This window comes from Camelina sativa, chromosome 11 (genome assembly GCF_000633955.1).
Source record: "Camelina sativa cultivar DH55 chromosome 11, Cs, whole genome shotgun sequence".
Classification (NCBI taxonomy): Eukaryota; Viridiplantae; Streptophyta; class Magnoliopsida; order Brassicales; family Brassicaceae; genus Camelina; species Camelina sativa.
The window spans coordinates 21720396-21747015 of record NC_025695.1 but is presented as its reverse complement, the minus strand read 5'-3'; the positions used below and the strand labels follow the sequence as shown (position 1 = coordinate 21747015).

The following is a 26620-nucleotide window of genomic DNA, read 5'->3' as shown; positions in this document are numbered from 1 at the left end:
AGAATTTTGTTTTTGGTTATAGATGATAATACGGAGAAGTAGTGATATTGCAGTTGTATTGGTTATTCACAAAAGTATTGTCAATTCATTAGAAGATTTGACGATACAAAAAATTCAGTTTTCAAACAAAAATGATGGAAAAAATAGATCTATTACTATTGCATTCATAAGTTATTTTATCATAATTATAAAATTTTAAATCTTAAAAAAATATTTTCTCATTTTCTCATTTTCTCATTTTCTCATTTTGGTTTTGGTTGTAGATGATAATACTGAGAAGTAGTGATATTGGTTATTCACAATAGTATTGTCAATCCATTAGAACAAATGACGATACTCAAATTTAGTTTTTAAACATAAATAATGAATAAATAGATCTATAAGATTGACTTCACAAGTTATTTTATCATATTATAAAATTTTAAATTTTAAAAAGAAAATTTTTCATTTTACAATATTCAAATTCTTACATTTGCACCACACAAAAAAAAAACACATTTTATTGAAAATATTGTATATAAAATATGTATTTTAGAATTAATTGGAGTTATTTTATATGGAGACGTTTTACCGCATCTAATTATGCATTGTTTATATTTTTTTTTATACTATTAATTACTCATAAAGCTTTTGTATTATCAGTTGGGTCCAATATAAATATACAAAATAAGTCTCTCAAAACCTCATCACACAAGATATAAAAGTATGAGTTTCAGCTAATAATTTTAAAGCGATGAATTGTAGTAATAACCTCTTGATCAAAACCCAAATTATAACGTTATATAGTAGCTTCGAGATAAAGCACTTGAAAAAAAACTTATGATACTGTTTCGAAAATTTTGAATTTTTTTTTAAACAACTTTATTCACCTTTTTTTGAAATTTTGTATTTGAGAAAAGAATCATGTTTTTACATGTGAATTGAGATTATTTACGAAAAGATCTTTAGAGTTTTTGTCAATACCATTGCAAATGTAAGATTATAGTATAGTAAAATTGTAATAAACAAAAATATCAAAACATTTGTAGTAAAAAGAATATATTCAGAAAAATATTAGAAACTATTTTTAAACACGAACAAATATTCTCATTTCAAAATGTAAAGGAAAATAAATAGTGGCTACATATATAGAATTTTAATTTCAATTTTAATTTCAATTAACAAAAAACAATACAAAATCTATTTAAAATTAACTTGAAACATTTCATTTGGAAAGACAAGTAATTTATGAAGTTAACCCATTTCATCACACATATCATCATATCAACACTATATCTTTGAGGTAATCCAATAGAGTTACCTCAAGTTGGCATAATTTGAACTTTATAAACCTTACCTTCCTCGCTGCATTAGATAATAAAAAAAAAAATTGCTCCTTGCTCCAATTTGCATTTCACTTTACTTAATATAATCTACTCATTTCTTCATATCCATTCAATAATGTCTTCACTGCCATATTGTGAGAAGTCCGGTTCATCTTTAAAAATTATCTTTGGAGAAATCTAGAGAAAATGCTAAAATTCCTCAATTACATTTAGAACAAAGAAATATATGTAACTAAAACTCAACTAACCATCTTAGAAACATTAAAGTATATGAAATGTTTCACACAAACTAAAATATACCATACCCGAGAGCTAATCCAAAACTAAGGTCTACATATATATACACAATATTTCAATGTTAGATTGTCGTTACATTTTTCTTATAGAATATTTAATTGACCGTTAAAAATAATTAGTGTCTAAGTAAATGATATATATGAATTTTAATTTATTAATACCAGTTATAAATAGTAGACGTTATAAAACCATTTGAAGAGGAGTTGATGAGTGTCAATTTTATTATCCCATAACGATTTACAATTTGAACTTTTGAAGACTCCTGGGAATAAACAGAATGAGGGTGAAGGTTATGATGAAACAAGGTATGTCTTCTTCACAAGTCATTATGTGATCCTCGACAGTCACCTCGTTATTGATATGCAAAATTTGCATCTGCTTTGGTTGATTACGGCTTCACTCAATGCATCTCTGACTGCTCACTTTTTTTATTTTACATTGATATAAAACTCAACTTACAATGTTCTTGTATATGTTGATGATCTAGTGATTACTGGGAGTTCTCCGGAGTTAATACAAACATTTAAGAATTACCTCAGTTCTTGTTTTCCTATGAACGATTTGGTGTTTGCAAGTACCTCTTGGGTATTGAGGTTGACCGCAGTCTGTATGGGATTTACATGTGTCAAAGAAAGTATGCACTTGACATTATCTCTGAAGTTGGTCTTCTTGGAGCAAGGCCACTGGTGTTCCCTCTAGATCAAAATCATCGGCTTAGTCTTTTCAAAAGAGCTGATTTTCCTGAATCAGCTCGTTATTGTCGATTAGTTGGAAGGTTAAGTTTTCTTGTAGTTACTCGACCTAATATCTCATATATTAATTCATATCTTGATACGGTTTATGAAGCAACCATAGATATATCGTTGGGACGGGACACTTTGGGTGGTCCGATTCCTAAAAGGTAATCTGGGTCAAGGGATTTTACTCCAAGTTGATTCTCCTCTAACGTTGACATCATAGTGCGACTCTGACTGGAATCGTTGTCCTCTTACAAGCTATTTCATGCAACTTGGTCAGTCTTCAATTTCTTGGAAAGCGAAAAAACCGAAAACAGTTTCCTTATCGTCTAGCGAAGCAGAATATCATCTTATGCAACACATGGTTCGGGAAATTATATGGCTCAAAGTCTTCTTCTTAGTCTCAACATTAATCATTTGGCACTTGTTGATCTCTATTGTGATAGTAAGGCTGCTATATATCTTGCAGCTTCCTGTTTTCCATGAATATAAGAAACATGTGGAGAACGACTGTCATTTCATCTGTAATGGAGTCAAGAGTAGAATCATTGTAAATCGTCATGCATCAACGACACAACAATTGGTCGATATCATGACTAAGCCTCTTGGGCGGGATGATGATGATGAATTTAAGTCCAAGATGGGCATTTCTACCTCCATGCTCCATCTTGAGGGGATGTTATGATATGTATTGAGTAAATATAAGGGTAGATTAGTCTTTCTATCTTTTATGCACATAGGTCTTACCGCTTGTATAAATATGTAGCCTCTTGACTTATTATCAATAAGAAAAAAAACCAATTTAAATCTCTTACACGTCTTTGTGATTTCTAACAAATAATGCGGAGTTGATCTTCGAATGCACATCTCACTCGGGTTCTCTTCTTACGGATTGGAGTCGAGCTTGAAATCATAAAGAAACTACAAAGGGTAAGAAATTGCTCATAAGGAAGAACCGAAGAAGATGAAGACAAAATTAAGACTCTAGATCCGAAGAAGAAGACTCTAGAAGAAGACTGAGCAATTTCTCTACAAGACGAATAAACGAACACAAATAACGAAGGAGGCAAGAACCAGAAGACGAAGACTTCAACGGAAACAACGAGAATGATTTAAAGACTATTTTAACTCATAGCCCTCTCCCTTATCTATACTAAACCTTCCTCTCTTTACAACAATATAAACCAAGTAACACGCTTCAGCTGCAATTTTGCAATCTCCACCTTTATTGTTACGCCCTTACACTTATTTTATGAATCCTCTTATTAGCTTCAATGGTGACCTTTATTGCTCCCAAGTATCTGAAGACTCAAGACGTTTTAGATCTGAATTCAAATTGTCAAGGCTGTGTTTATTGTCTTAAAGGTTTCTCTACCAACAATTCTAGCTAACTACTTCAGCCACCACCTTGTTGCCATCACTTCTACGATTTGGATCCTATAAGCCTTAGCTTGCCTTAAGGAAGGTTTAGACTCTTTAGTTAGTGTTAAATATGTTACATGCCCCGGCCGCCACTTTTTAGTGGATCTCATTTTCACTCCCAGTCCATGGGTCCACCTTCCTTAATTGACCTCACGTCCTCTCAATAGGCCCGTGAGCCCATCCATATTTGATGGTTGGTTTGTTACGTCTGGGAGGCTTTAAAAGACTTTTTTACCGTCCCTACAAATCACCACATGATCTTTCCCTTTATTTTGTCCTCACTTTCACATTTCCGACAATCACTTCACGGAAGGTCACCCATCCTGAAACACTTCAGCTCAAGTACGCTTAACTCTGGAGTTCTCTCATGATCCTTGACAGAAAAGTTAAGTGCACTTTGGGGACATAGATGGCCAAATCAATTTTTTTAAACCTCTCTGCAAGTCTCTAAAACTGGGAATTCACCCCCACTAATAGATCACAATGTCCTCGTTGCGCACCAAGACCATCACCCCCGATGGTGTGAGCCCACTCAAATCCAAACTCGTCAAGGTTTAGCTCTGATACCACTTGTAACGCTCCGACCACCACCTCTTAGTGGATCCCATGTCCACTCACAGTCCATAGGCCCACCTTCCTTAATGGGCCTCACTTCCTCTCACTAGGCCCATGAGCTCATCCATATCTAAAGGTTGATTTGCTACGTCCGAGAGGCTTTAAATATTTGTTTATCGTCCCTACAAATCACCACATGATATTTTCCTGTGTTTTGTCCTCACTCGCATAGTCTCGACATTCACTTTCCGGAAGGTCACCCATCCTGAAACTACTCCAGCTCAAGCACGCTTAACTCTGGAGTTCTCTCAGGACTCTTGACCGGAAAGATAAGTGCACTTTGATAACATAGGTGGTCAAATCAATTATTTTAAACCTCTTCGCAAGTTTCTGAAACCGGGGTGTCACAATGCTCCACCCGATTATAAAACCATAATCTCCCAGTAACATAGGTGGTCAAATCAATTATTTTAAACCTTTTCGCAAGTTTCTGAAACTGGGGTGTCACAATGCTCCACCCGATTATAAAACCATAATCTCCCATGGTTTGGCCTATGCACTACTTCAAGTAGCTCCGCTCGTGCTGGCGAGACTCACGACCATGACTACATTATCAACGTCATTTAGTCTTGTGACAATGACCAACTTGTCTACCATTGATCTAATCACGGAAGACTGTTCGACAAACCTTGATCACACATATGTCAAACCGCTTCTTAGCCTTTGTCTTAAAGCTTGTTTGATCTCTGTGTCGATCACTTTTATCTACCTTTGTTTGGCATTGGGAATGGCATTTCTTTATGTTTTACTTTAAAACTTTGGATCTTTGAATCATTTTATCTGTACTTGGCTTTATGGAAAAATGAAATCACGTCTTTGTTCAAAAAAGAAAAAAAAGAACGTTAAAAGTTGAATTCACATTATAAAACTTTGCAATAGGAAGACATATTGATGAATCACTGACCAGAGGGGGCCATTGGTAACACTGTTGAAATTGTATCCAGTATTTTTATATATTTATCAGTTTGATATGCAAAAATATGTATTAGAGAAAAACAAGCTTTTACGAGAAAAAACAAAAACCAAATGAGAGAATATAACTTATTAGAACTGAGTTCGTGACCCTATAAAACGCCTAATAAAAAAAATAAAAGTTCACGTTAAGTCGTTAACCATCCAAACTTGGTGAAATTATCGTATTTCGAAGTTGATATAGAAACTTGAAAGAAAGCAAAAAATATACTAGCTAGAATTTTAAGCTAACTACAATGTCTTGGTTTGATTTGAATATCATAATTTTCAAGATTTTCGTAACTAATAGCTTAGTAAATTATTGAAAGTGTAAGTCGATCGTACTGAAAAGAAACAAGAAAGCAAAAAAAAACGAATAACAAGTGATGGTTATAATAATTATGCCTTGATTTGCTCGTAAAGTATGCTTCGGTATTATTTGTACCACGTAAGACGTAACAACAACTAATGACAATCAAATGATTGTTTAGTCTTATATTAATGTAACTTCTCCTGGAAGAAAAATCCCTTAATTACTCTAAAATGATTGCAGTTTGGTAGATACGTTATAAGTAATTTATACTACTTATTCGGAGATTGGTGGATCTACTATAGCCTCATCATTATCTATATCCATACATGTACGTGTCTAATAAGACGCATTGTCTAAAAAGTAAAAGCATATAGTGTGTAGTCCAATATGGAGTGACAAGAGATCTAAACGATTCTTTTGGAGTTTCATTAGATTATTTGCACCATCTTGAAGTTTTGTGAAATTCAGCCCAAACATCTAGTTCAATCACCACCTTTCTAAGATTATCTACCCGATTGATAAAAATTATTGATTGGAAATAGCATTTGCACTCTTTTGATGAACCATCATAAAAATTTGTCAATGCTTTCATGGAATTGGACGCAAACCTTCACATTCTCTTGAGTAAATTACTAACGTGTCTTGAGGAGAACACTCTAGTTCAAATATATATTTATCATTCATGGCTTTTTCATATTTACCAAAGTGTACCCATAGCAATACACGAAAGAATTTCTCATTTTGACTTTATTAGGAGGAATGGTTTAAAGTGTTTCATACGTTTTATAATTTCGTCAATATCATATAAGGATTTTTAGAGTTTAAAGTTTATAAGTGTTTTAAATATTCAGTGAATGTGTGCGAATTACTATATAAATTTATCTACTACACACCAAAAAATATATATAGATTTATCTACTACATTGTGCATTACACATCTGAAGGAAAAAACGTCAATATAAAAAATTGTTATAAAAAAATAAACTAATTTTTTTTCTTGTTTTTGCAAGTTCAAAAATCCTTCTAACACAGAAGATTTTTTTTTCTTTAAGTTTAATTTTCAGGTCTCCTGTAAAATATATATCTAATTCACATATCTTATTTATTTATTTTGCCTATTTCAATTTCTATTTCTTTCATCGTGATCATTGAAAGAGGACAGGCATTAATTGGACTGTCCTATATATTTTGGTAATTAAGAAAGCGATGGTTTATCACACCTGGAGTGATAGTCTCCACTCTCCACAAACTCTCTCTAGCTCACTTCATCCAGCAGAATATATTGAGTTTCAGATATACTTGGTTTCTCTTCTTTCATGGTATATTTCTATTTTAAGATATTTATCTGCTTTTCTTATTTTCTTCTCATCATCTTCTTTTTATGTCGAATTGAATTTTTTATTTTCTTAATAATTTATTTCTTGGTTACTCTTCATCATCAGTTCTTGGCTACATTAGATAATAATTCAATATCGAAATAAAATTGGCTTGATATGTGTAAAAAACATTTCGAATAGGTTAATGTTCGGACATCAGTTCTTGGCTACATTGTGATGTGTCTTTCAACCGTATTGTCCGTAATTAAAAAAATTAAAAATTAAAAAAAAAGTTTGCCAAAAAAAAAAGATATTGTCCATCATCTTTTTTGAATTTAATAAACAAGAGATATGTTGTTTAATTTCTCATGCACAATGTGTACTTGTGTCACTTCCTTACCAAAAATGGTTTATAGAAAATAGTTTCATAAACGAATAAACATTTGTCGGTGCACTAGCTACGGTTGTTGCCTGAACATTCACTATCGCTTCGGACATTCTTCTCTCTCCTTTGATGTTTTTTTGCTTAACTTTGCTTGCAAAATTTCTATGTCTTTTACAACAACAAAAAAAGTATATTTTTTTGATTAGAAAGGGGAAAAAGAAGAATTAATAATTTTACCTTTTTTCGCGGAAAATTAAAAAAAAATGCGCCGCTTCAAGTTCAAAATTAGATGCTAAAAATGTGTCTGTCCAAATTCAAACCAGTTTTGTCTCTCTTCTTCTTCTTCTTCTTCAGAGCATTGCAATGAAAGTTCCAGATTCTTCTTCACCGACCGGAGTTCTCGAAGAGTTCTTCAGAACGGAAGAGTTTGGTAGCTCCTCGGAGACGGTAAAGAACCCTTCTTCTTCTTCTTCTCGTTTCCGCAAGATGGTTCAGCTTCTCAGAAGCAGATCCAAGAAGTCTCTTGAAAATCTCAAGATTCCGTTTCACAACAATGGCGTTATCCAGAGCTCTTTGAGAAGATGCAATAGCATGAGGGAGAGTTTCAGATTTGGCTCCAATGATTCTCCCTTTCTTCTACACTCTCCTAGAAGAATCTTCACCTTCTCTGACCTCAAGTCTGCTACAAACAATTTCGCTTTAGGTTCGTACCAAATCCCATTTGTCTCCATAGGTTTGAATGTTTTTGTTACAATTCGTATTCTGAATCCAATTTTGGACTGTAAACATTAGCAATCCATTTTAGGTGAATTTTGTTTGTTTTGAAGTAAATTTGGGTCATGAATGTGTTATTAAGGATAGGTGGAAAGTTTTTTCATGTAATTGTTGAAATATTTTGTAAGCAGAGAATCTAATTGGGAAAGGAGGTTATGCTGAAGTTTACAAGGGGACGTTACCAAATGGACAAATGGTAGCGATAAAACGGCTGATGCGGGGAAATAGCGAAGAGATCATTGTGGATTTTCTAACGGAGATGGGTATAATGGCACATGTTAACCATCCAAATATTGCTAAGCTTTTAGGCTATGGGGTCGAAGGAGGAATGCATCTTGTTCTTGAGTTATCACCTCATGGCAGCTTAGCTTCAATGCTTTATAGTATGTTCTCTTTTTTAATTACCTTTTTTCTCTCTAATTACTTACATTCTTAATTGTTATTGTATTTATCAATTGTTTGATGATATTATAGGTTCCAAGGAGAAGATGAAATGGAGTATTAGGTACAAGATAGCATTGGGAATTGCAGAGGGTTTGGTGTATCTTCATAAAGGATGTCACAGAAGAATTATACATAGAGATATCAAAGCCGCAAACATTCTTCTCACACATGATTTTTCGCCTCAGGTACAATACCCAAATGATGCTCTAAAAGTAAAAACATACACTTTCAATTCTTAGCCATGTGATGAAAATGTCTTGGGGTTATATATAGATATGTGACTTTGGCCTTGCGAAGTGGCTACCTGAACACTGGACACACCATATTGTTTCAACGTTTGAGGGTACATTCGGGTGAGTCTACGCGTAAGGGAATATTCTTTCTTGGATATTGGTTTTTAGCAAGGAGGTCTTAGAGACAGATTTTGTGTCCTTTTGTTTCAGATATCTTGCTCCGGAGTACTTAACACACGGGATAGTAGATGAAAAGACTGATGTATTCGCCTTGGGTGTACTTTTACTGGAACTAGTTACTGGACGACGAGCTCTTGATTACTCCAAGCAAAGTCTTGTTCTATGGGTAAGTTCTCTTCCGTTTACTTTTCAGACAAAAGAACCTGACTAATGTGGGGTTGAGAAAACCCTTGAGAAATAGTTTCACGCAAGCGAGCATTGGTTATAGCAAACTGTGCCTGTGCCACCATGTGCGGGTTGAAATTGCACATTTGTTCTTAGTTCCTTCCCTTTTTTGTTTCTTAGGCAAAACCTTTGATGAAGAAGAACAAAATTAGAGAGCTAATAGATCCATCACTGGCGGGTGAGTACGAGTGGAGGCAGATAAAACTTGTGCTTTTGGCTGCTGCATTATCAATCCAACAATCATCAATAGAGAGGCCAGGGATGAGTCAGGTACCTAACCGGCCCCAATTTTCTTGTTGAACAAGTAAGAAACCGCATTGGTTTTGATATATTTTGTCTTCATTAGGTTGTTGAGATCCTCAAAGGAAACTTGAACGATCTCAAGTGCATCATGAAATGCAAAGTTCCCTTTTATAGGAAAGCTTTCAGAGACGAAACTGGCAAGAGAGTTTAGTAAAAAATCTACGAAGCTGAAGCACTTCTCTCCCACATGTAAAGTAGTTTTTGCTATAAAGAAAAAAAAAGGTATAGAGATGACTAAGCCTCTTATCATTTTTGTTGGTGATAAATAAGTATCATGGATCTCTCGTCAACAATAAGATGTTAATGGCTGTGGTATCGCGTATATTTAGTATTTGTTGTGAATTTTGTGTAATTTATTAGAGATCTATACATGTATTCAAAAGCAAAGGCCATATCCAGTTAAAAAAAGTACAAGTCTCCCTAGGGAGGAGGACAAACAGAGCATTCAATAAAATGTTGTGCTTATAATGTTTAAAACTCATTAGTAGGACTAATAATTTTTTTATTTTTTTATTGTTGAAGACTTATTTTATGAGCTCTTTTAAAAGTGGTTCATGTCTTTCATTACAAACTCGTTTTCGAAGTTTTTTCATTACAGAATTCCCTAATGTACTAATTGGAGTTTTTTTTTTCCAGCCGAATTCTTTTCAATTTTCTACTAATTTTGTATGGAAAAATTTCTAGAATGTTTTACCATCTCTATTTTTAATGTAGAACAAATTTTCTACCAAAATTTGTGTCGAAAATATAATAGGATTTCATGATGTTTTCTTGTAGTATATGAATCATAATAATACTGTAATTAAAAAAAAATCAACAACGACATGAATGACATGATTATTATCTTATCTGAAAAATGAAAATAGGTTAACGATGCATAATGGAACACAAACAACAAGCAGAGGAGAATATTAATTAATACAGATTCATATATAAAAGCAACAAAAACCAAAATTTGACAGAGGATTGTAATTCAACCAAGCTGTGGATGGTCACTCAGTGATGGGAACGACATGAACTCCAATCTGATGAAGCATAGTACTAGATTTTCCATGGAACCCAGTGATCTTGTGACCTTCCTTCTTGAGGACAAAGTTGACTCCAGCTTCAAGTCCAAAGGGTGGAGAGGTGCGTTTGTTTGTCTTGAACCTAACCATCGTTATAACTCCTGTTTCAGCTCCCATAACCTTGTCGTGGCAAGCCTCTACTGACGTGATGTATTCACTTGGATAATCCACCTCGAACTATATGAAGTGTGAAAATATTAATTAAACTTGAATGTTTTTGAGATTAGAAAAAATATATAACTCAAGATCTTTACCGATATATATAGTATAGTTTTAAACAAAAACAAGTTAATTAATTAAGGAGTAATCATCACCTCTTCGTATCCAAGCAATGTTGTCTTTCCATGTTCAACCCCAACAACCACCTCACTGGTGTCGTTCTCGTACTCAAACTTAACAGAGACGATACTATACTCGCCTTGTCCTATGTATACCTTCTTCACATTTTGGAAAGCACCATCGTCCCAAGACTCTCCTCCAGCACCACCTTGTCCCTCTAGTTTCTCTGTAGGAGGAGGAGAAGGAGTAAACGGAGCGTAATATGCACCGATACTATCAACACAAGAACCTACCCGTCCATGGGATCCAACAATAGCATTGCCTTGGCTCTGCAGAGAGAACTTGGTTCCAGTGACTGTTCCAACTACTAAGGTTCTCCCATTTGATGTTTTGAAAGTAAACGACCTAAGGACAATACATCCGTAAGGTTGGGTGTTTGCGTAGCTTCCTTCGACGGATGTGATACATTCATATGTGTAATTTGCATCGGTCGATGAATACCTTGTGTCGGTCGATGCATCCCCATGTGGTGTCGGTCAATGCATGTTGGTGTCGGTTGATGCAGAGTCTTTGTTTGTTATTTGTTGTTTGTTGATTGTTGGTTGATGGTTAGAGGTGTCTCTATTGCTTGTGTGTATAGCCCAGTAGATGGGAGGATTGCCTTACTGAGTGTTTATAAAATACTCATGCATTGCAATTTGTGTTTGTGGTGCAGGTAAAGGCAAAGTGTGATCGTGGAATCAAGGCAATGAAGAGGAGGATGTTCTAGGGACTCGATTGGATGTTGTCTGGCATTGCTAGGTTGCTAGAGTTGAGTCATTAGAACATTGCTAGGTTGCTGGTTCTATGATTATTGTTATTTGGTTATTTGATATTGCTTATGTTATAATATTGGTTTATTATTGGATATTTATTGGATATTGGTTTTGATTATTTCGCTGTTAGTTGTGTTTGTGGTTAGGTGGCTAGTGAGTATGGGACTACTAGTTGTAGTTATCCATTATTATTATTATTATTATTATTATTATTATTATTATTATTTATTATTCTATTTAAAAAAAAAAACGGGTCGGGTCGTTTCAATAGTTATACGAGATGGTAGATATTTTCATACGGATAGACATAATTAAAACCAATAGAGTTATGAGTTAATGAAGTGGTAGGCATATTTGTTACTAAAATAACAAAAGTTAAGTAGAGTTAAACATATAGACGTGATAGAGTTAATTGGTTTGACAAATTTATACAGTTGCTGTTTTAGGTCAAAACAAAGCATTTTACGAAATATTGCTGTGTTTATTTAATATTAGGTTTATATATGATTTTAATTGATAATAACATTGTAAGATAAGGTAGTCACTACAAGAAAAAAGGGTCATTGTGACGTTTGCTTGAGACGAATTTTTTTGGTCACAAATATGTGACATTTTAGATACTATGTTGTGATATTTTTTTTTAGTAATAAATTCGTAATTATTTCGTCACAAGATTATTACGAATTAAATCGTCACTAAAAATTGTCTCTATTAGCGACTAAATGGTGTCGATATTATTAACCGTAACAAAGTGTGACGGTTTTACTACAATTATGTAGTCATAAATAGTGATATTTATTTGAGACAAAATATTTGTCACATATTTGTGACATTTTAGATACTCTATTGGAAAGAAAAAAATTGTAACAAATTCGTAATTGTTAAGTCATAATACTACGGTTACGGATTAATTTATGACAAAAGTTGTCAGAAACAGTAACAAATTTTTTATGATAATTTAAGTAATAACAATTGTAATGGTATTATGACATTTTGTCAAACATTGATTAACCAGTTAAATATAGTTTTACATAGAGAATGATCATTATATTTTATTAAGGTAAATACAAACTAATAATTAAAAACTTTCTTTTGTAAACTAAATTAATTAGTGGCTAAACATAAAATAGTGTTATATTTCTTAATAATTAATATTTTTATGTAGGTTGTTCAATGAAATCATGGTTGCTGCTAATCTTGGCATAAATGGAGATAATCTAACCTTGCTTAGAGAAAAATAATTGTAAGTTGGTTACAAGAACATGTAAGGAATTATGATTATTATTTTTAAGCTGTTTTGAATTTATGTTTAAATAGGAGCCGATTAAATAGTCTCATTATTATTTAATTAAATTTAAGAAAGATGTTTAAGATATTGTAAACTAGATTTTTATTTTTTAGAAAAGATTTTATTTTTATTAATAGTTAGAACTTCTAAGTACTCAAAAAGCGCCTAAATTTTCAGAAATATTTAATAATTTTTGGAATTTCCCTCTAAAACTTACTAAATATTTATTATACCTTAAAACTTCTCTTGTATTATATAGGGGATATACCTAATACTTAAATTGTAACCCTAACTAAAAACTAGATTACTATTTCTTCTCGCCGCTTTGTTTCTTTGGTTTTCACCGATGCAAAGGTTAGAGGCCATATTTTTATTGAATCATTAAATCTATATTATGCAATCAACCATTGAAATTATCTTTTTCTACCGTCATCTTTTTCTATTATCACTCAGCATATATACTTGCGGAGTGATTTGGTTCTGACTAATCTTATGGATGTATATAATGTATATAGATTTTCTGTTTGACTATTCTAATCGATCTATATATTAGTATATATAAAGGATTTGAAGTGATGTCACATAGTTAAATTGATTTGAAGAAACTGTTGTGATGCCATCTACGTATATATTTTTTTGTTTATATTTCTATGGAGTTATTGCAGAGAAATTTGATGAACATGTGCAAGAACACTTGTCAAAGAGATAGTCTTCAAACGGTGAGGGTTTGGCAAGAGACAGTCTAACCCAAAATGAGAAAAATAAATTTATGTTAAGGTAATATTTTTAGACTGAATTATGCATAACTACATATTTGTTGATGAGTTAAAAATTTACTATTTTTATTTGCGTTTGAAAATATATATCAATGTTCATATACTTGTGTTTTTTTATAGATTGCTGAAATATGAAGATAAGGCCGTGTATTTGGACTAGTCAATGCAAAATGGAATTTTTATGTCTTTGGATGATTCATCAGTCTTCCCACAACCTACCGAAGAAGAAGTGAGAATATTAATCCACAGAGTTGAAGAACTTGTAAATAAATTGAAAAAGAGTCATGATGACAATTTACTACTCGAGAAATGTCTCCAAGCACTTGAAAACATCTATGTCTCCACAAGTTTCTGGAGTTGCTATTTAACTAAGTTTTGTTTTGTTTATTCATAATAGGTTTTCTCATATTGGTTTTGTTTACTTTAATTTATAAATGAATAATTTATTTTATTATATATTTTTTCTAGTTATTGATATACAGCTTATTTAATTATTATTGTGACAATAATTTAGTAAAATATAATATTAAGAAAATAGGAGACGATGGTTTGGATAATTCATTGTAATTATTTTGATACTACTGGTTGGACTTCATGAGCTAAACATTATAATGTAATAATAGTAACAAATTGCATTACGGTTTTGAGACTAAAATTTTGTCATAATAAATGACGGTCTTTAGTACATGTTCTTCGTTAGTAGTTGTGATGGGCAAGTGATATTTTACAGGTCACTAAGTGTGATGTTTTGAGAGTACAGCGGCGTCGTAAACAGTGACTAACTTGATACGTGATTTCGGTCATGAAGTAAAACGTATTTAGGACGATAATTTTAGTAAGCAATTGTGATATTTTAGATACCTTTACAAATCGTTACATTTGGTGACGAAATAGATACGTATGAGTTAGTCGCAACTCTTGTGACGTTTTAGTGACTAAAAAAAATTTGTGACTATTGTATTGTAACCATTCACCAATTGTCACAGATTCGTAACAATATTCTTATTGTGACGAAAAAAAATTAATGTGACGGAATATTACGTGACAATAGACTTATTTTCTTGTAGTGAGTGCAGTGGTTATAGGTTGTTTGATAGTAGGTTCGAAGCTTAGTAGTTAGCAAATTTTTTTTTTAAAACTTAATTGAAAATGGTAAATTCATAATTTGCTCAGGTCACATTCTTCCTAAAAATCCTAGCAGCCGCTACACATTTCCTGCATTTTGTTCTTCAGATTTTTTTCGTTTCTTTTTTTTTCCGTCACTTTCTCACATTTTTTGTCCAAAAAAGCTTAAGTACACCTTTCATTAGGGAGAAAATATAAATATTACAAAATATCAAAAAAAACCAACAAACCAAACTAGGGATTTGTTCCTAGATTGACTGATTCATCCTTTGATCAATGGAGAAACTTCTCTCGTTCTGTTAATTTTCTTCTGTCGATTACATGCATATAAAATGAGCAATCGATTACATGCATATTTGGTGTGATTCTTCTCTATAATTTTTTTTTTGTCGGCCAAATTCCATTGATGTGGAAAGCCCATTAAGAGTAATACAAGTGGTTTACGGAATAAGTCTAATAATCTAGACTTTTACATATTAAAGAACAAAATATTTTAGAATATTTTACACAATAAAAGTCCAACTTGAGGACATGTTTATGGACGTGTGTGATGCGTTTGATTAGATTCCCAGTGCTTGCTAACAATAGCCTTCCGCCGCAAGCTCCATTCATCTCATCACCACTTCACCATCAAAGGCTGATATCCTTGCAGATCCATCAAACTCTGAACACAATCAGCTAATTTACTCTGATTAGCCACTTGATAAATCCTTCTACAGAATAATCGCATCCCTCACGTTGCAAGCTCAATGATAATTGAGAAATTCAGATTCTCTTCATCTCAACCAAGACCCAAAGACAGAAGCTCTGCCTCCATACCTAAACCATGAGGTCTACTTCGTATTAACGAAGTAATTATGGCGAAGATATTACTCCATCGTTTGAGAAAGAGTTAAGTCGACGTCTACTAAAACCAAACCAACTGATGACAAGCGGAATTAAACTGAGGTTCCTGTAGAAAGATGAGAAACAAAACCGACTTTTAGCTATAAAACGATCTAACCTAAGTCGGAAAAGAGACTAATCCGCCTAAAGCGGAAAACGAGATCCGATCTATATATATATAAGGAGATCGGAAAAACTAAAAAACAAAAAAATCGGAAAAAGATTCCGGTTATTCGGAAATCTCCATTTCTTCTCTTTAATTTGCTCCTATAATATGAGCAAAATAATTTGTTTATATTTTGATTTTAATCCTTTTATTTTTTAACTAATGACATGAAGTATATAACACAAAAATATTTATTTTAAACTATAATGGCATGATTGTAAATAACAGTTTGACCTAAAGCTTTAACGTCATTTTTCAAATTATATGTGTTGTACGAGTAAAAATTTGGTTGCAAAGTGTTGTTTGAGTAAACGAACAACTTATAAGTGTTGTTTGAGTACTTTTCTCTTTTACATATCACACACAAAAAAAATTTGTTTGACAAAAAAGAAAACCACATGTATCATTTTCATCTAGGACGATCGGGCTGCTGTTTCTGATGAAATACCACACTGTATTTAATTTCGGTCAAAGAAAAAATGAATTTGTTATTGCTGCGTTAATCAACCATGCTCTTCAGTTGCAACAAGATCTACCTGTTCTTCATTTGCAACAAGCTCTATCCCGTTTTTCATGATTTGTACCAAGAATATTGTGGGTTTGAAATTAGTTTGATTGTGTTTTAGGTTTAATTGGTGTGTTTGAATTCAGTTTGATTGTGTGTTTAGTTTTAGTTGGTGTGTTCGAATTTAGTTTGTTTGTGTAAGGTTATTTATAATGACAGTATGTTATTTATACATCGTACCAACATTAACTGAAATGAGACATGAAGAAATTATGTTTTCCTATTGCCTCTTTTTATAATTTTAACATTTTTGAATTTTGTTTAAAAGTATGAAATAAAAAACAACAAAGGGGAGTAAGTTATATCTTAAAGACTTCCGCTAATGACCACATGCACATTTTTCAATTTATAATGATCGGATTGCCAGTTCTGATGAAATATCACACATTATTTAATTGAGTGGAAAGAAATATTTGATTTGTCGTTGCTGCGAAAATCTATCACGCTTTGTCACCTCCATCAAACCCGCATCAAAGCCGCTCTTCCTTTTCTATATCAAAAACATTGTGTGATTGAATTTAGTTTGATTGTGTGTTTAGTTTTAATTGGTGTGTTTGCATTCAGTTTGATTGTGTGTTTAGTTTTAATTGGTGAGGTTCAATTTAGTTTGTTTTTGTAATGTTATTTATATTGATATAGTATACATCCTACCAGCATTAATTGATATGACACATGAAGAAATTATGTTTTCTTATTCTCTCATCACATTAAAATCATATAGAGAAAAAAATGGTAGTTGGATTTTCAATACCTAGTACAAAAAAAAAAAACAGTTCATTAGTAGAGCATCTATTGGTTCACAAGATTTTTGGATAGTTGTTTGACACTAGGAGTATGGATATTTGGGTTTCTAGTAGTGATTATGTGCTTGCACATCTATTGCACATAATCACTACTAGAAACCCAAATATCATTACTCACAATGTCAAAACTACCCAAAAATAACAAATCATATTTACTGATATGGAACTAACTAGCTTATTGGGAAAAAGTAGCATACAATTGGGTTCACAAACTATTAAGAAAATGCTCTTCATTTGTAACAAGATCTATTCCGCTCTTCATAATTTGTACCAAGAAATATTGTATATTTAGTTTTAACTGATTTATTTGAATTCAGTTTGATTGTGCGTTTAGTTTTAATTTGTGTGTTTCAATTTAGTTTGTTTATAAAATGTTATTTATTAGCCTTATAATTAAATAACTATATGATTGTCCACGCGATGCTTGGATGATGTATTTTTAATTGTTTATATATTTTTATTGATTTATGATTGTGATAAAATTATATATAATATACGTGATTTGATTGTTTGATACATATATTGAGTATAGTTTACATTAAAATTTATATAAATATAAATTGTAGGTGTGATTGTTTATATATGACAACAAATTTGTTATTTTTGTGGTTCTTTGAAATGTTGAATAGATATAGTTATTATTCACAAATCACAATAAAATTTTGTTCATCTTGTTACAAGAAACATTTTTTTTTTTTCAAAAGAGTTGATGGAGAACAAATTACATGTTGCTTAAAATTACTAAAATGTATTCATTATGATTTACATTTAGTATCTAATATCATCTTTTCTCCATAGAGAAATTTTCTCAAGCGATTTTCTAACATCATAAAATTGAAAACGTATTAAGTATTTTACAACTTATTTCACAGATAAAATCTTGCATTTAACATCTTACATATATATATATATATATATATATATATATATATATATATTAATATCAAAAAGGTAATTCACAAAAAAAAGTTAGCAAAATATATGTAAAATGTAAGCAAAACGTAAGTAAAGTACTTTTACGTATGTTTTTTACAACAAATAAAATAGACTATTAGATGTCATAACATCTCTTTTTTATTGTCAGGTTAGTATTTTGTTCATTAAAAATGTCTTTTCATATAAAATTTTAGTACAGATTCTCAAGTTTCATATGGTTTTTCATCTTCCTTTAAACATCTAATACATAATATAATACTCTCTTAATACAAATAAAAGAAAAAAATAGAAAATTGGATTCATATTTAATACTGTATTATTGGTTTTTATGTCTCTAAAATAGATCTTTAGTGAATTTTTAATTAATAACTTAATAAAACTAATAGATTTTAGACATTAAAATTTAATAGAATGACACAACTCAAAAGAAGCTTGATCCATGGCGATGGGTTTTTCTGATTTTACTCCTTGTTCTTCTTCTAGTTTTGATTTTCTTCTATTTTGTTATAAAACTGTTTTGTAGTTCGGTTGAAGACGTTGTTGATGTGGAGCTTCAACCTATTCTTTCCGACGATTTTTATTTTCGGTATAACACCAACTAACCGATATGTTTGGTCGAATTTAACCACTTCGGAGATGTTCTCGCATATACCGCATGAGCGCATGCATATCCCCTCCAATGCTTAAATAGGTGGAAGAGACAATGTCCATTTTGTGATCGTAGCTTTTGAGCAATAATATCCAATGTATTGGTGTTGATATATACTCTATATTGTTTTCTATATCTCTAAAATAGTTTTTTAGTGAATTTTCAATTAATAACTTAATAAAATAAATAGTATATAAGATTGATGGCTCAATAACTTAATTATCTACTGAATTGATTTTCTTCTCTGATCCTCTCATATGCTAAAATGCAAAAGACACCAAAAAATGGATTTAAGAAAAATTATCTTATTTTATGCATTCAGAACTTTTTTTCCTAAATCATCTAAAAACATGATAAAAATACTCAAGGTAGAGCAAATGTTAGATTGATCGTGGTCATGTTGTAAATTCGTTTTGGAAAATGGTAATTTCCTAATTAATATGGCCTAGTTGCTTTACTTTAGTTTCACCTAAAATGCAAAGGTATTTGGATTCCGGTCTAATCACGTTCTGAGTCTTCTCGAAAATCCTATTTGGCTTTGTGGTTGTAACGCTACGACCGCTATTTTTTAGTGGGTCCAATGTCCACTCCCAGTCCATGAATCCACCTTCTTTAATGGGTTTCACGTTCTTTCTCTAGGCGCGTAAGCACATCCATATCCGACGACCAGTTTGCTACGTCTGAGAGGTTTTAAAGACTTATTACCGTCCCTACAAATCACCACATGATCTTTTCCTGTGTTTTGTCCTCACTCGCACAGTTCTGACAGTCACTTCCCAGAAAGTCGATGACTACTCCAGCTCAAACACGCTTAATGGTTTGTGTCTGTGTTTTCTTACAGGTGTTTTGCACGCCTCGATGTTTATGTAGCATGCTCGATATTGTCGTCTACATGGCTATAATGCGATATATATATATATATATATATGTGGGACTGTTGAATATGGGACTGCAACTGAGACCAAAGTAATTAGAACTTGTCTGTGATGACGGTTTGTGGGATCTAGACGTGTCTTGAAATCTTTTTTTGCAGTGTGGAGGTTTATGGTAAAGTCAAACTAGGATCAAAACTTGTTTTAAATAGTCGAACTCATTTCCAAATTTTGTTTAGCAATAGGCAAAGCTGACTCTAAGACAAATTAATTAGGAGCACAGGGAGTACCTCTACGACGGTATGGGAAGGCCAAAGATTTTACTAAGAGAGTATTGGAGAACGGGAAGCACACTGAGGCATGTACATTATTGGTGTTGGGTTTCGCCAGTCCAGGGCCCATAAGAGAATTCTGTTAGGCGCCAATTGTTCTGTAGCAATGGTAGGCCTGCGACGGGCCCATGAAGGGTGGATTGACTAAGAAGAGCGCCAAATCAAACCTCGAGAAATGTCCCGAAGAAGTTGAGAAGATCGTGGAGCCACGAGGCGAGATCGGAGGAGGAAATCCAGGGTTTGGTTTTGGGTTCTCCTTAGTTTAAATACGTTTTATCTAGCTCAGAAAAAGAGAAGAACTTGTAATCCCGAAATATCATAAAATCAGTGAATACAAATCCAGTTCGTCATTCTTTCACAGTTCATATCGATTTCTACCGAAAGCCTACCCTAGATCCTTTCAACCCAAATTACCATATTAGATTGTTGTTCTCTTTGTCAACAATTTGGCGCCGCCTGTGGGCACATAGGTCTTTCTATTCTCAAAAATCGATTTTGTCGAAGAGATTAAGACGAAATGGATCCATCTAACGCAACCATGCCAGAAATAACTCGCGATCACACTCGGGCAACATCACACAATGATCGCAATGTGACCAGTGATAGCTCGCCACTGCTAACGTATCAGCTTGCCACTGCTAGCAATCACTCCTCTTAGGAGGAGCGATCTCAAATCCAGTATAAGCATGGGAACCCAAGCTCGGCAGGAGTAGAGACGAGCCACATGCCCAGCACCATCCAAACAATGGACAAAGGCTCCTCCGATGGTCTGGGTATCATCCGCCAAGAACATGTTTCCCTTCAAGGTCTCAGAAGCGCGATCAAAGGAGGACTCTCTGCGGTCACATCCACGGGCCCCTAGATTCCCTCGGGAAACAGAAACCAGTCCCGAGTATGAACTCGCCCCTAAACAAACGGGACAAGCCAACCTGGGCAAATTCCGTCACCCCCCCGTCGCGTCAGCAACTCACAGCATAACCGATCTTGCCGAGATATGAGGAATGCTTGCCGTCTTAATCGACAAAACTCAAAATCAGGACATAACAAACCGAGCCCTAATGAGTAGAATAAAGCAGCATGAGCAAGAGCTCGCTCTTTGCGGAAACCTCGACGCATCCCAGGGGAACACACGCCCACCCAGCACGGTTCCCACGAGTCGCACGAAAACAACACTTCCTCGGACACGCCTGGACTTTGCGACGATCAACGTTACATTGCCTGGGATCAGAACGTTACCAGTGTTCGCATCCTCGACCGACCCTAACATTCCCGACACCGCTGGACATAGCGACAAAGCGAGCACTTAACCTGTTCACCCGCTTTCGGTGGAGTGTGGTAGCTTGGCATTACCGGGACCTGATACTCTTAGCGCACCCGTGAACCCCTTAACCAGAACGGATGCAACACTCACAGAGGAGCTCGTGGCAAAAACGGTCCCCTTCATGATGACCAATAACATTCGTCTACCTGAACCTCCAAGAGACGACGCAGTAAGCGCCCTCTTCCTCGCAAAATACATGAACAAGGAAAGCGCGTAAATAGCCGAGATCCGCTCAAAGGTTCATCTAGCCACCAGCGCGGCCCCAGATATCGATCGCGTTATTGCGGAGATTAGACAAACCCCGTTTACCGACCGAATAACGAAAGTTTGCCTTCAGGATGTTGGTAAACTACGCCTACCCGAGGACGCAGGTGCCTCGGATCCCGGGGCACATCTCCGTGCATTCAGATTGGCAATTACTAAAGCTTATCTTACTGACGACGAATGCGAGGCCGACTACTACCGCTACTTAACTAAGAATCTTGTCGGACCCGCTTTAGAATGGTTTGCCAGCCTCGAATCCAACTCCATAGATAATTTTGACCAGCTCGCCTCAGCATTCCTGAAGCAGTACTCTATCTTCTTCCAGGCCAAGGTGATGGAGTCAGACCTTTGGCTCCTCGTCCAAGGGAAGGACGAGTCACTCTGTGAATACATCACTCAGTTCAAGGAAACCAAGGCTAGAATAGCTAACCTAAACGACATGGTAGCTCTGGCATCCCTCCGGCACGGTCTATGGTATACTTCAAAGTTCCGAGAAGAACTCACCGTGCAAAAACCCCCATCTCTCGATGACGCACTCCACAGGTCCATTTTCTTATCCAGAGTCGAGGAGGAACGAGCCGTTATGGCCAAACTCCACAAATCGGCAATGACACCTTTCAACCCTCCCAAAAGAACCTTTCAAAACGAACTTGTGACAACCCGTCCCGTGACCACACTAGCCCACCGCTAGCTGCCTCTCACTGTGAATATGAACTATTCATCCAAATCCACCAGTAGATTATTGGTGCGCCAGACGTTCCTCTTACCCTGGTCCACACCATTTAACAATCTTTTCACAGGACAAGTTGTCACCAATTGATTTTATGTGACAACCCGCCCCAACAGACCCCAAGCTGACCCTGCTGGGCATCGATCCTAACCCCTCACTGTGGACAGGAACTATTAATCCGAATCCACCATTAGGTTATCGGTGCGTCACGCGTTCCTCGAACCCCGGTCTCCAAATGCTACATGGGCAGCTACGACCTGATTAAAAAAATCTGCCAAATAGCAATTAATGGTAAGCGACAAGCTCGAAGCTCGTCACCTCCTAGGCCATAAGGACCTCGTGGCTTGCAGCCCGCTCATGACTGCGGTCGACCAAGTATCCATCATGGAGGTTACGCCGACCGATGCATTGGAATCGGAGCCGATCTGAGCCCTAACACCAGGAGCAAGCTGGTTCAGTTCCTAGGACAAAACTGCAACACCTTCGCCTGGTCCTCATCGGACATGAAGGGTATCGACATCAGTGTCACTTCACACCAGCTTAACATCGACCCCACCTTCAAACCAATAAAACAGGGTCGATTTGGGAGGTTCAGTATGCCGAATGGCTTAGTCAAAAAGAAAAACGGGAAATGGCGAATATGTATCGACTTCAAGGACCTCAACATGGCGAATATCGATCCGCTCGTCGAAGCCACCGCCGGGTACAAGACTCCGTCCTTTATGGACGCCTTCTCGGGGTACAATCAAATCTTAATGGATCCTACCGACCAAGAGAAAACCGCTTTTAGATCAGACCGAGGCACTTATTGTTACAAAGTGATGCCTTATGGGTTAACAACTGCTGGCGCGACGTACCAGCGGTTGGTCAATAAAATGTTTGCCGACCATCTCGGGAAAACAATGGAAGTTTACATTGATGACATGCTCGTCAAATCAACGCGCGAGCAGGATCACATTTCCCAGCTCAAGGAATGTTTCAAGATACTGAATCAGTATGGGATGAAGTTAAATCCAACAAAATGTATGGCATCGCGTCCAGCAAATTTTTAGGATACTTGGTCACCGAGCCAGGGATCGAGGCAAATCCCAAGCAGATTGCTACGTTCCTTGAAATGCCATCCCCAAAAACCACTCAGGAAGTGCAGAGGTTAACAAGAAGAATAGCCGCTTGAATCGCTTCATCGCCCGATCCACAAGGATGGACACTGACTGCAGTAACTCCAGCCACCAAGTTAATGGCATGCTCTCTGCCACGAATAGGAGGAAGACTAATAAGCTCAACAAACACTGATGCAAATTGCTGTAAAGCACTGTCCACGGCCGCATGAACCACCATAGCTTGCTCCGAAGGAACGTCATGAGATAATAACTCACAAGGACCATCACACTCGAGAAAAGGAGACGAACCTTGGAAAGCACAACCGGCCAACTGCAGCTCACTCTCACCAACCAAATTCACCAACTGACCCTTATAAGTGAACGAGTACTCGTGACTGTCCCAATCAACATTACATTTACCCAAAGTCCGCAACCAGTAAATGCCTAAAATCACAACCACCTGTCCCAACTCCAAGATAATGAAATCCGAAGAAAAGGACCACCCCTGAATATTGAAGGCAAGGTTGTTACAGACTCAAGAACCATGTAATATCACTCCAGTTCCCAACTTAATTTTGAGATTGGCACAAGCTTGAGCTTGCAACTGTAACCTTGCCACCATCTTAGGAGTAATAAAATTGTGACATGCCCCACTATCAATCATCATCAATACCTCGCCATGATTAATAAGTCCTCGCATCTTAGTAGTCGAAGGAGAAGACAACCCCATAAAAAAGCTATAAGACAGTTCCATCAGTTGACCTGCAGCAACGACCTCAACCTTTTCCTCAGTTGGAGAATGATCCTGTAGGACCTCCACAAGGTAATCATCAAGGACCGTGAGGACCTGTAGCTCCTTGTTCGAGCATTCATGACCACGAGACAATTTACCTTGGCATTTAAAACAAATCCCCCGACGCCTCATATCATCCAAGTCAGCATTAGAGTGGTGTTTCTGAGGACGTTGAACTGCATTAGGCGCTTGCCTCTCAGTAACCTTGCTAGGCCAAAAAACAATCGGTCTCCCTTTCCAAGTCACCACAGACTTAGATTATTGTACACGCGTGGATTGATCGACTTCACTCACCACTGCTCCTGGCTGCATCACCCTACGAAGGTGGCTTGTTTCAATGGATAAAGCGACTGCCACCACCTCAGGAAGGCTCTGAGGCTTCATCATATACACCAATTCCTGCATCTTAGGTTTCAAACAATTAAGAAAAATCCCCTCCAGCTTATGATCATCAAGTCCCCTGACTTGAGAAGACAAATCCTCAAATTGGCGAACATAATCAGCAACCGAGCCAGTTTGTTTGATGCAAAACAAACTCTGACTAGGACCTTTGACCCGCAAATTCCCAAATCGTAACAGCAAACGACCCTTAAACTGATACCAGCTATCAAACAGCGCTCAATTAACCTGCCAATTAAACCAACCGAACGCATCTCCAGCTAGATGCACCGACACCAGATCTAGCTTCTCCGACTCCGAGAAACCCCCAATTCGAAAATATCGTTCCGATAAAAACAACCAACTATAGATATTCTCACCAGAAAACACAGGAATCTCTGAATTCTTAAGAAATACCTCACGAGATCTAGGACCTGACTCACGACGATGAGGACCCAGAGGAGTTGAAAGTAACTTGCAACGGCAATTAACCGAAGGATCTGCAGATTGAGATTCCGACGAGTCACAATCCACATCTCGCGGCGATTGATGCGTCAATAACATCTTCATCGATTGTCGCACCTCTGCGATTGCCTCCTTCACGAATTCCTAATCTGACACCAGCTCCTTCTGAATCGAATGGACATTCCGAAATAATTCCTCCACTTGCTTCTCTTCAAACTCCTGAGACGTCTCCGAAACAATAGACGAAAGCTTCGGATCATAGCCCATCTCTCTCTGAACTTGTGATTTCTCTCGATCAAACGTCACGACTCACCAATTTGATAGATTCAAGATATGAAACTGTGTATATTTCTATAAACGATGTATAAGAATACGCTTAGAGCATCAAGTTCTCTAAGTCGCCTTCCTTAAATCCTCACGCAGGAGAAAGTTATACATTAACTTACATAAGTGTTCTCAATTGAATAAAAGAAAGCTTTATACTCCTTCTGCAATCGAGTTAGTTGCATATATTATTCTCCACTCGAAAATATCTCCAACGGCCTTCACACGTGTCAGTCCCATGTGACTTCTTCTTATGCACGTACACACGGTGGGCTTATCAGATATCTGGCATTTGTAGGGTAGGTAACTCATATGCATAAGACGACAACTCAAAAAGTACCACCCTACCAACCACATGATTTGAACAAAGGGTTACTTGGAAACGGTATTTGTTTCATCGGACCACTACTAATTCCAAAGAGTGTTTTTTTTTTTTGTAAGCGCAAATGAACAATCATAAAGCTATATCTTACAGTAAGTAGCAAGATCTTGGGCATGGATATGTACATAGCAATAGAGTAAACATATCAACAAAAACATACATCGTATCAGTAACCTCAAACTTAAACAAAAGCCACCAAAGTAATCAACTAAAAGAAGAAGAGGAACAAGAACAGTAATAATAACAAACTTGTGAAAAAGATCAAATTCGCAAATGTTGCAAGCGAGCCGTTGCGTCCTCTGCTCTAACATTTGCCTGATATTTACGGAGATTCTTGTCAAAAGACTTCCGCTGCATCTTCCGCAAGAGCTCGGGTTTACCTCTCACAAAAGAAGCATTTCCGAATTCCTTTAACTCTTCAACTCTTTTAAATCCCTACAAACAAACAACATGATTCAAAATTGTGCGATAGAAGAGAGAGAAAGAGAGATGAATCATTTGTTAAAACTTACATAATACTTGAGGTCATAGAAGAACATTTTGATACTGGCGTAAGGAAGACGTGAGGGCCTCGAAATCGAAAGAAGCTTGCTGTGAAGCACTCTCAGATTCCAAATGATGAAACTGATGTTGCTTTTGCCCCACGATATTATTGAATCCAATGAATGATCGTTCACAACCTCATATACACAGGTGTAGAATGAAGACAAAAATTCCGCCATCGCTAAACACTTCGGATCTTAGAAATCCCCAAAACGTACATGAATGATGAAACAACCCCCCCC

At 35.6% G+C, this 26620-nt stretch overlaps 3 protein-coding genes across 4 annotated transcripts; 1 reads left to right on the top strand and 2 right to left on the bottom strand.

The window, feature by feature from the left end:
• LOC104724022 (receptor-like cytosolic serine/threonine-protein kinase RBK2) lies at positions 6887-9842 on the top strand. 2 transcript variants are annotated; one of them, XM_010442474.2, is made up of 8 exons: positions 6887-6979; positions 7716-8064; positions 8267-8518; positions 8610-8764; positions 8853-8932; positions 9023-9158; positions 9338-9487; positions 9564-9842. In XM_010442474.2, exons 1-8 carry the CDS (start codon positions 6977-6979, stop codon positions 9669-9671), a joined length of 1233 nt encoding a protein of 410 aa, XP_010440776.1. In that variant the 5' UTR covers positions 6887-6976; the 3' UTR covers positions 9672-9842. The 2 variants fall into 2 exon arrangements, with proteins under 2 accessions (XP_010440776.1, XP_019087175.1); XM_019231630.1 differs by lacking the exon at positions 6887-6979 and having other exon boundaries at positions 7296-8064.
• On the bottom strand, positions 10395-18936 carry LOC104728203 (jacalin-related lectin 41-like). Its single transcript, XM_019231913.1, has 3 exons — positions 18878-18936; positions 10902-11367; positions 10395-10764 (listed from the first exon to the last, which is right to left on the bottom strand). The coding sequence occupies exons 1-3, from the start codon at positions 18934-18936 to the stop codon at positions 10513-10515; spliced, it is 777 nt and encodes a 258-aa protein (XP_019087458.1). The 3' UTR covers positions 10395-10512.
• Positions 26097-26557, bottom strand: LOC104728202 (heat stress transcription factor A-4a-like). The gene is made up of 2 exons (XM_010447223.1): positions 26348-26557; positions 26097-26270 (listed from the first exon to the last, which is right to left on the bottom strand). The coding sequence occupies exons 1-2, from the start codon at positions 26555-26557 to the stop codon at positions 26097-26099; spliced, it is 384 nt and encodes a 127-aa protein (XP_010445525.1).

Excerpts from the sequence above, each read along its gene's own strand:
- LOC104724022 (XM_010442474.2), top strand. Across the intron at positions 8,765-8,852 it reads CACATGATTTTTCGCCTCAG|ATATGTGACTTTGGCCTTGC; the intron begins GTACAATACCCA and ends GGTTATATATAG. Across the intron at positions 9,159-9,337 it reads AGCAAAGTCTTGTTCTATGG|GCAAAACCTTTGATGAAGAA; the intron begins GTAAGTTCTCTT and ends TTTGTTTCTTAG.
- LOC104728203 (XM_019231913.1), bottom strand. The coding sequence starts at position 18,936 with ATGGACATTGTCTCTTCCACCTATTTAAGCATTGGAGGGGATATGCAT. Across the intron at positions 11,368-18,877 it reads GATATGCATGCGCTCATGCG|GTATTCATCGACCGATGCAA; the intron begins GTATATGCGAGA and ends GACCGACACAAG. Across the intron at positions 10,765-10,901 it reads CATTGCTTGGATACGAAGAG|TTCGAGGTGGATTATCCAAG; the intron begins GTGATGATTACT and ends CACTTCATATAG.
- LOC104728202 (XM_010447223.1), bottom strand. The coding sequence starts at position 26,557 with ATGGCGGAATTTTTGTCTTCATTCTACACCTGTGTATATGAGGTTGTG. Across the intron at positions 26,271-26,347 it reads TCTATGACCTCAAGTATTAT|GGATTTAAAAGAGTTGAAGA; the intron begins GTAAGTTTTAAC and ends GTTTGTTTGTAG.